The sequence below is a fragment of the Ochotona princeps genome, chromosome 5 (genome assembly GCF_030435755.1).
Source record: "Ochotona princeps isolate mOchPri1 chromosome 5, mOchPri1.hap1, whole genome shotgun sequence".
Lineage (NCBI taxonomy): Eukaryota > Metazoa > Chordata > Mammalia > Lagomorpha > Ochotonidae > Ochotona > Ochotona princeps.
Window position 1 is genome coordinate 108187596 of NC_080836.1, and position 9574 is coordinate 108197169.

The 9574-nt window shown below is 57.1% G+C and overlaps 1 protein-coding gene across 3 annotated transcripts; it reads right to left on the reverse strand.

Moving 5' to 3' along the window:
- Positions 1-245: 245 nt before the first annotated feature.
- On the reverse strand, positions 246-5705 carry DTYMK (deoxythymidylate kinase). 3 transcript variants are annotated; one of them, XM_004597431.3, is made up of 5 exons: positions 5510-5696; positions 5184-5292; positions 2607-2697; positions 1320-1445; positions 246-583 (listed from the first exon to the last, which is right to left on the reverse strand). In XM_004597431.3, exons 1-5 carry the CDS (start codon positions 5637-5639, stop codon positions 473-475), a joined length of 567 nt encoding a protein of 188 aa, XP_004597488.2. In that variant the 5' UTR covers positions 5640-5696; the 3' UTR covers positions 246-472. The 3 variants fall into 3 exon arrangements, with proteins under 3 accessions (XP_004597488.2, XP_004597487.2, XP_058521229.1); XM_004597430.3 differs by having other exon boundaries at positions 1320-1517; positions 5510-5692; XM_058665246.1 differs by lacking the exons at positions 246-583; positions 2607-2697 and having other exon boundaries at positions 1343-1445; positions 5510-5705.
- Between the last annotated feature and the right edge of the window lie 3869 nt (positions 5706-9574).

Below are 9574 nucleotides of genomic sequence, written 5' to 3' on the forward strand. Positions count from 1 at the left end.
GGGCACTGCTCCCAGTTCCCTCTGCTGCACTCAGGATTTGGCTCCTTGGGGCTGGCAGTGAGGCGCAGTGGGTTAAGCCTTGTCCTGTGGCTTGTGACCCAGCCTCTGCATCCATATGGGGGACCCTGGTGGCACTCCCAGTTTTGGCCCAGCCCAGCCCAGCCCAGCCCATAGCAACCATTTGGGGAGTGGGCCAGCCAAGAGGCGCTCTCACCGCCTACACTTCAATAATTCTCAAAAACAGGTTCTTGAGGCACATTCAGTGGGGCCAGGACATTGCCGGGGGCGGAGTTGATACTTTGGGTGAGCCCACCTACCAGCACTTTATTCTAGGAACAGGAAGGCAATGACTTCTGGAAGAAGCAGGGGGACACTCCTGTCAGATGGCGTAGCTGGCACCCCTGCCTGCAGGGGTCAGCTCCTGGAATAGATTTGAAGTCAGGCCTGGATGCCTCGTGGGGGTGGCATGGGCTCACTTCCACAGTTCTCCCAGTGGCCTCCAGGCAGCGCAAGCAATGGCCTCCTCAGAGAGAACACGGATTTCCTCATGAACATCTTCAATGCTTCTGGAAGCATCCACCGTCTGCCAATTGAGGAAGAGATGTCCATTACCAATGCCCACCAGACCTCCCACTCCCGGCCCCCGACAGTGACAGAGCTGCCTGGGCAGAACCTGCAGCCCAAGGTTCCGTAAGGCAAAGGGTTTGGGGACACTGGGAATGGAAGATTCTGGACAGGGCCTGCCCTTTTGGGGAGTGAATTCTGTTGTGCCTGTCAGCTGGATGAGTCAGATTTGTAGGGAGTCCTTCGGCTGTTTGGGCTGCAGTCCCCTGGCAGAACCTGCAGCCCTTCCATTTCACTGACAAGGGATTCGTGAGGTAGGGCAAGTGGCACCACAGATCACAGCTGGCTCGGTGGAGGAGCTGTCTGGGCCAAACTGCAAACTATAGTGCAGGATGGATCTCCAGCTACTGTGTGGAAGGGGCACAAGCAGTGTGTCCAGCAGGGGGCGAGTGGGGATCAGGGAGGGTGTGCTGGGCTGACTCCTAGACAGGGTGAATGTGCCTTCACTCCCACAGAGTGAGCAATGGGGACAGGCAAGGGCTCAGGGCCAGCACACCCCACAGGACACTGCCACCAAGGGTCAGCCACAATATGCAAAACTAATCAGTGAGGAATGCTAAGCACCTTAAAATGGTCACCCTGGGGACTCCAAGACCTCACTAAAGACCAGCAGTCCAAGTGCTGCTGGCAGAGGTGGAGCTGGGCGTCCCTCCCAGTGGGCGGTCTGGGGCTGAGCACAAAGTTCCAGCACCCACCTTCCAGTTGAGGCTTGTGTCACTCATGAGCTGCTGGAAACCCTCCAGTGCCTGCTCCTGGAAGGCCCTGCTCTCATATCGCTCAAGGCCAAACTCTCCCCGTGCAGCAGCCTCTGCCAGCTGCAGCTGCAGGAAAAGCACCAGGTCGGGTTTGGGGAGGCCCACGTCCGGTTGTTTGCACCACTCCAGGGAGAAGTTCTGCTGACAGAGTGAGGTGTAAGGGAACAATCCTGGCGGCCACCAGGTCCTCCCGACTGACCACTGTGCTGAGTCCTGCCAGCCCAGGGAACAAGACCACGGCCATCAGCAAACTGTCTTGTTCTGAGTAAGTCCTTCACAAGAAACTTCAACCAGCAAAACAAAGTGTTAAAGGAAATCACAGCAGGCCCCGTGGCAAGTGGAATGCTGCCTGTGAGGTCCACATTCCTACTGGGCTGCTCCACCTCCGACCCAGCTTGCCCAGCACTAGGACCCCTGCTGTCCGGGCCCAGCCCAGCTATTGTGGACACACGAGTGAACCAGTAGATGGAAGCGCTTTCTCCCTTTCTGTTGCTTTGCCTTTCAAAACTAAAAATAAGTTCCTTTGCAATTAATCACCAGGAGCATACCACATGCTTTGAGAGCCCAGTGACCCTCACAGTGGCTTTGCTAGAATGTTCCACCATGTTCTGTGAGGGAGGGAAGGGGGATCTCTGTTCTTGGCTACACCCCCAATTCCACCTAACCAGCTGGACACAGTGCAGTAACCACAGGCGGCTTGTAGGCCAGGGTGGTGCATTGTTGTAGTCATTTCCTGGGCGGGCCCTGAACTGGTCACGAAGGAGCTGCCCTGTGATGCACAAAACCAGGCCATTGCAGGACTCAGGAGGGTCCTGGGGCTTGTTTTCTGCTGGCAGGTGTACCAAAGCTGTGCCGTCTCCTTATCACAATAGTGACTCAGGAACTTCCTGGGAGCCAGGGTGGTCAGGAGGCTCAGGCTCCAGACTCCTGGACAGTGAGGAACTCAAGGTGCCCTGGGGTCAAAGCTGCAGGTGGGCCACCCATAGTGCTGATCAGGTGCTCACGGCTCCTGCTAACACACCTGAGAGCAGCCTGGGAGACTCCTGCATCCCTGCCAGTCTGGCCTTCTCTTAGGGAGTTAGCTCTTCACATTCGAGCACATGGCCACAACAGGTGCAGGCTCTTTCAACTGACAGAAACTATGCTGAGCTGAGCTGAAGGGGCAAAAGGGAAACTCGCAGAACCCTGAGCTTGTGTGGACAATGGAGGCTGTCCGGCTACACTCACCTCCTTGGCGCTGGTGAAGGCGACACCAGAGAATGCATATCTGTCCACGACAAGGTTCACACCCTGGCTCAGCTTCTCCTTAATGAATGGCCTGGAAGACAGGACATGCCCGAGTGCTCCGGCGCCCCTCCTGCGGGGATCCCTACAGGACTGCCCAAGCCCTCTGTTGCCCCTCATGTGCACCGAAACTGGCAGGACTACCCAATCCCTCCCCTGCTCCTGGCACACACTGACCCCGACAGGACTACCCAAGCCCTCCGCTGCCCCTCACACACAATGACCCTGACAGGACCACCTAAGTCTTCCCCTGCCCCTAGTGCATGCCAATCCTAACAGGACCATGGCCTCTTCAGCCAAGTTCTGGTTGTCCCGTAGCAAAGCCCAGCATGGACGCCAGTGAGGTCTCTTAGTAGCCACAAAGGGCATGGACATTACCAGCAGATAAACTGTCTCCATGCATGAGCTCCAAGGATGATGGGAGGAGACCAAGGATAGCCTCCATGAACCGCCTCAGGCACACCCACAGCATCAGGATGTACAGAGGAGCAGCCTCTAATCCAGGACAAGTCCCTCTCAGTTCATCAACGACCTTTGCGTGTATGTATGGCCAGAGAGCAGCCAGCAGACATCAGACCTCCAGGTCTCCCTGAAGCTCACTCAAAGTGCATGCACAGCTGTGAGGCGGCCAACAGAAATGGCCATCGCACAACAGTTCAGACAGAGCAGCCCACAAGCCCAACTGACAATTCCGCAGTTGGGAGAGTGAGACAAGCCTGTGATGGAGACTGTGTATCATAGGCATCTGATGAGACGATCACACAAAACACAAAGACACAGCCACCAGCGTTGCTGTGCTGGGTTAGGTCAGGCAAGCTTCCCCTCTGACCCTGGGAAGCAGTGGATGATGTGCCAGGTACATGGGCCCCGGCACCCAGAGTGGGCCAGTGCAGTCACCGAGACTCAAAACGCTCTGCACTGCTGTTCTACCTCCAACCTGAGACAGGAAAAGGCCTTGTTAGGGAGCGCTGCCAAGACACAGAGCCGGCAGCAGGTTAGGAGCCCACAGCCATGCGGCCAGCCTGCAACTGACAGCATCCTCATCCCATGGACAGGAAAAGGTGACAATGGAGGTCTATGCACACGTTGCAACAGCCTTACAAACAAGCAGCTAAGATGTCCTGTTGTGTAACTAAATCACTCCTAAGAAGGAATGAACTCCTTGTGCACTGTGGCATGGCAGGTTAAGCTTTCTGTATGGGCACCAGTTCTGGTCCCGGCTGCTCCACTTCCCATCCAGCTCCCTGCTTGTGGCCTGGGAAAGCAACAGAGGATGGCTCACGTTTTGGGCTGCTGAGCCCATGTGAAAGACCTGGAGGAGTCTGTTGGCTCCAGTTTGGCAAAGACGGCCAACTGGGAAGTGAGTCAGCAAATGGAAAAGATCCATCTCTCCTTCCAACTCTGTTTAAAAAAAAATCTTGGGCCCGATGGCGTGGCCTAGCGGCTAAAGTCCTCGCCTTGAAAGCCCTGGGATCCCATATGGGCACCGGTTCTAATCCCGGCAGCTCCACTTCCCACCCAGCTCCCTGCTTGTGGCCTGGAAAAGCAGTTGAGGACGGCCCAAAGCTTTGGGACCCTGCACCCGCGTGGGAGACCCGGAAGAGGTTCCTGGTTCCCGGCTTCGGATCGGCGCGTACCGGCCCGTTGCGGCTCAACTGGGGAGTGAAACATGGGATGGAAGATCTTCCTCTCTGTCTCTCCTCTCTGTATACCCGGCTGTTCAATAATAATAAAAATCTTTAAAAAAAAAAAATTTTAAAGCAAAAACAAAACGAACTCTCACTCTTGAAGACAGGAGAGGCATGAAATGTGCAAAGACGGCTGCTGGGCACAGCCTGGGCTCTGGGCGGGACATAGACACACCGTCTTGCTCCCCACACACCCAGAAAAGGCAAAACAAGACAATCTCCACCATCAACAGCAGGTCTGTCAGGCAATGACAATGGTCTCATTTTCAACTGCGTTCCAAGTCACATGGGGGGAGTGATGCAGGTTCCAGTTGGCACTGAACCCCCTTGCTCAGTGGCTGGGCAGAGCCCCTCTGAATCCTGCAGTGAAAGGGACAGGCAACACCAGCCAGGCTCCCAATCCTAGCGTGGGGGCGCTCGACAACAGTTAAACCAGGGCTGGCATTGTGGCCCAGCGGGGTAAGCCACTGGGAGAGTTGTGGGTGCAGGTTCTGGCCTCGGCTGCTCCACTCCTGATCCGGCTGCCGCATGCACCTGGGAGAAGCGAGGTCGGCCCTGCACCTGTGCAGGAGGCTCCTGGCTCCTGCTACGATTTAGGGAGTAAACCACCTCATGGAAGACCTCTTTCCCCTCTGTAAATCTGCCTCTCATGCATAAATAACCCTAGAAAAAAAAAGAGGGGGTGGCAGTCAGCCTGAGCTTCCATTCAGGGCACGGAGTGTCGGCGGACTCTACCTTCCAGCTAACCTCTCTACACCTAAGCCTCAAGGAAGGAGGCTGCCGGCCGGCCGCGTGCCAGCCTCGACCTCCCCGGTGCCCGCGCGACCATTACACTCGCTCCCAGCGGTTGGCCGAGAAGAGCAGGTGCACCGAGTGGTCCTCCATGTCGCTCTTCTTCTCCAAGTAGGAACTCAGCAGCTTGCCGATCTCGGTCGATCTCTCTGTGACAAAGGGACGCAAGGGTCAGCCTTCCCGCCTAGGTCCGCCTCGTCTCACTAGGAGGTTCCGAGACGGGCCCGCGGACACAAAGCTGCCATCGCAGGCACCATTCGGGGGCCCCCTCCCCGCACCCCAAGTCGGGGCGACATCCTGGGGGCTGCCTCGGGCACCGAGCGTCACGGAGGCCCCCACGGAGGCGCGGCGGCGACGCGCACGCACCCGGGAAGCGCAGCAGCTCGGCGCGGTGGCCCGCGGTGCGGAGCGCGGCCACCAGCCTGCGGCTCTGCGTGGTCTTGCCGGACCGGTCCATGCCCTCCAGCACGATGAGCGCCCCGCGCCGGCCCGCCATCCTTCTTGCCGCCGCCGGGCCGCAAGCCTCCCGCCTGCCCTCCTCAGCATCCGCGGCACGCGCAGCCATTGGCTGAGAGGCGCCGGCTGCCGCAGCATGCGCTACGATTGGCGGAGGTGCGTGTGACGCCCGGGCTCGGCCAGCCCCCGCGCCTGCGCCCTGGGCCGCGCGCCGTCTGGCGGCCGCGCCTGCGCCCTGGGTCGCGCGCCATGTGGCGGCCGCGCCTGCGCCCTGGGCCGCGCGCCGTGTGGCGGCCGCGCCTGCGCCCTGGGCCGCGCGCCATGTGGCGGCCGCGCCTGCGCCCTGGGCCGCGCGCCGTGTGGCGGCCGCGCCTGCGCCCTGGGCCGCGCTGCCCTGCTTCCACAGCTCCCTGTCAGCCGGGTGGAGACGGGCGACGTGGGCGGCGGGACGCGAAGCCTGCTCACGTGCTGGGCCCCTCAGGCTCCTCGGTGCTGCCCAGGCCCTCGTGTGCGCCGATCCTGGCAAGACCACCAAACCTTCCCCTGCCGCAAAATGACAGGACCGCCCGAGCTCTCCGGTCAGGCCGAGCCGGTGGGCCCGCGGGAACGCTACCCGCGCCGGACCTTGCCCCGGGGTCCAAGCCTGTGGTGGCTTTGCGAGTCAGACACCCTGACGTAGCCTCTGTGTTGTCGGCAGCCGGGTTTGAGTGGGGTCTGGAGTCCTGGTCTCTGGGGCCCTGGGGCGGGGCTGTAGGCTCCCTCCTGGTCTCTCAGGTCGTGGGGCTGGGGCTGTAGACAGGGCTGGCCCGCACTCTGGTATGTAAGATACAGGGAGTGGTTTTGCTTCCCTCACTTTCCATCCTTGCATCTTGGTATCATCAGTATGTTGCAGCCTGCATGTGGCAGTGGTGCTGTGGTAGAGCTCAGCACCCTTCAGACCTGCAGTCTGGAGTTGGGCTGCCAGAACCTACATCTTTGTGCCTTAGTGAGGCTCCTGGACCTGCACTCTGGTTGCCTGCTCAGCGTCCTTGGCACCAGGACTGACCTGTAATGCTGGTACCCCAGCCTTTCCCTGTCTGCCCCACAGCGCAGCCTGTCCTGGTGCAGGGGGAGGGAGGGTTCTCAGGCTCTGGCGGCCTGAAGGATCCACATTATACTGAGCTCCACTTCCACATAAGAGGAGGCTGATACCAGATGGGGAAACCTGGAGGCAGGTTCAGTAGGTTCTCTGGCTTGGGACTTTTCTTTGGAAAAAGGGGGAGTAGAGGTTAAGCCTCGCTCACAGTGCCAGTTCCTGTCCCACTTCCCGTCCAGCTTCCTCCTGGTGGAAAGCAGTGGATGGGCCCAGGCTTTGGGATCGGCCGACTCTGGCTGTTGCAGAAATCTGGAGATGAAAGATTTCTCTCTTTTAAACAAAAATAAACAAAAGGGAAAGTAAAGTCCTTTTTCTAGTTCCTACTTGTTGTTGTGCTGTGTAACCGTTCACCACTTAGTCTGCATCTGCGCACACAAAAGGCAGGTGTGATTGAAAGGTATCCCCTCAGTCGGCACACTCCAAGCCCAAAGTGCTGGTGTGGGCCCCTGCTGAGCCCCCAGGTGTTGTGGGCTAAGGAGCTGATTAGCACTCGTGAAGCTGAGCACTACAGAAATAGGCTTGCGGCTAAAAGCACCTGGTCTAATGGGACTTATTGGCATCCTATTGTTTGGTGAAAGCACTTGGGGAAAAGAGAATATAAGGAGTAATAAAGAGAGGCTTGAGGGAGACTTCCGCCATCACTGGTCTCCTGTCAGTGCTTCATTCCCAGGCCCTCGCCGTGTCCATGGTACTGGCTCTGCTGGCTGGGCCACCCAGGGACACAACACTTGGTTCATGTGCTCTCTCAATACTTAAATGTTTATTTGAAAGGCAGAATTTCAGAGACAGCTCTTCCACCTGCTGGTTCACTCCCCAATTGCCACTCACAAGTAACAGACTGACTTAGGAACCTGGAACTCTATACTAATCTTACCTGCAGGAGGCAGGAGTACTTGAGCTGTCACTGCTGCCCGCCAGGATGCGTGTCAGCAACAGGGATGTGACCCAGTGCATCCCACACAGTGGCTTAACCTGTTGCACCACCATATCTGTCCTTCCTGTTACATGAGTGAGTTTCCCAACCTTCCTTGCAGGTGGAAGTGGTCAAGCTAAGTTCCTGCTCTGGAGAAGGGAGCAGCCCCACAGACCGACCACCTGTTGGCTGCCTCTACGCTCCCCAAAAGACTCCAGCCCTGCAGCAGCCTCTCCAGGCTGTCCTGGGAGCAGATGCAGAGTGTGTCCCAGTAACTCGGTCTCAAAAAGCTGTGGCAAGTGTCATGACGGTATGGGGGAGGCCAGGCCCTACAGAGCTTGAGACAGCCCTGAAACTGGTGAGCGTATGCAGCTGGAAGACAGGAGGGACACCCATCTCAGGAAGGCTCTCAAACAGTCCCTACAAAAAAGGGAGCTTTTATGAGGAGACCAGCTTAGGTCAGTGTCTCGCAGCAGGGCCTGGCTGGGCGTTCTAGCTACTTTGTGCTGATGCTTCAGCACATGGGAGGAAGAATCAAGTTGGGTTCCTGCCACCTACAGGCGAGTCCAGGTTGGAGCTCCTGGGTCCTGGCTTCAGCTGAGGGTGAACCAGTGGATGAAGATCTTTTGTCGGGCCCGGTGGCGTGGCCTAACGGCTAAAGTCCTCGCCTTGAACGCCTCGGGATCCCATATGGGTGCCGGTTCTAATCCCGGCTGCTCCACTTCCCATCCAGCTCCCTGCTTGTGGCCTGGGGAGGCAGTCGAGGACAGACCCTGCACCCGTGTGGGAGACCTGGAAGAGGTTCCAGGTTCCCGGCTTCGGATCACTTGGGGAGTGAATCATTGGACGGAAGATCTTCCTCTCTGTCCCTCCTCCTCTCTGTATATCTGACTCTGTAATAAAATAAATAAATCTTTAAAAAAAAAAAGATCTCTTGTCACTTTGCTTTTCAAATAAACTAGTCTTTAAAAATCAGGAACAGGGCTGGTGCTGTCACCTGCAATGTTGGCATCCTGTATCAGCATCAGTTTGACTCCTTGCTGCTCTACTTGCCATCCAGGTCCTTCCTCATGGCCTGGGAAAGCAGAAGAGGATGACCCAAGTGCTTGGGATCCTGCATCCGCATGGGAGACCCAGAAAAAGCTTCTGACTCCTGGCTTGGTCCTAGTCCAGTGCTGGCCTTTGCAGCCATCTAGGGAATGAATCAGCAGATGGAAGATACCTAACTCTGCCTTTATGAAAAACAAAAACAAATATATATTTAAAGTCAGAAACAAGGGCCCGGTGGCGTGGCGTAGCGGCTAAAGTCCTCGCCTTGAACGCCTCGGGATCCCAAATGGGCGCCGGTTCTAATCCTGGCTGCTCCACTTCCCATCCAGCTCCCTGCTTGTGGCCTGGGAAAGCAGTCGAGGACGGCCCAGGGCTTTGGGACTCTGCACCCGCATGGGAGACCTGGAAGAGGTTCCAGGTTCCCGGCTTCGGATCGGCACAGCACTGGCTGTTGTGCTCACTTGGGGAGTGAATCATCGGACGGAAGATCTTCCTATCTGTCTCTCCTCCTCTCTGTATATCTGACTTTGCATAAAAGTAAATCTTAAAAACAAAATAAAACAAAACAAGCCCATCTGAAAAGGCTGTCTTGAAAATGCCACACCAAAAATTGGAAGCAATGAATTCACCCAATTTTTCCTAAACCTCAATCCTTCTCACCCTGATCAACCATGTAATCATTAAAAAAATAAAATTAAAAAAAAAAGGAAAAATGCTGCTATTAGGTTGTGCAGAAGGATGGGGTAGGGACAGGGATGGCCAGCACCCATGGAAGCCTGCTGCGTCGTGCTACCCAGCTGCCTACTGGCAGTGGTGAGTCTCAAGGCTCTCAGCTCTGGCCCCATCCCATTCCTGGCTGTCCAGGTACCTTAGAGGA

Coding starts and splice junctions, on each gene's coding strand:
- DTYMK (XM_004597430.3), bottom strand. CDS start 5,639: ATGGCGGGCCGGCGCGGGGCGCTCATCGTGCTGGAGGGCATGGACCGG. Junction 5,293..5,509: donor CGAGCTGCTGCGCTTCCCGG/GTGCGTGCGCGT, acceptor CCTTTGTCACAG/AGAGATCGACCGAGATCGGC. Junction 2,698..5,183: donor GCCAACCGCTGGGAGCGAGT/GTAATGGTCGCG, acceptor CCTGTCTTCCAG/GCCATTCATTAAGGAGAAGC.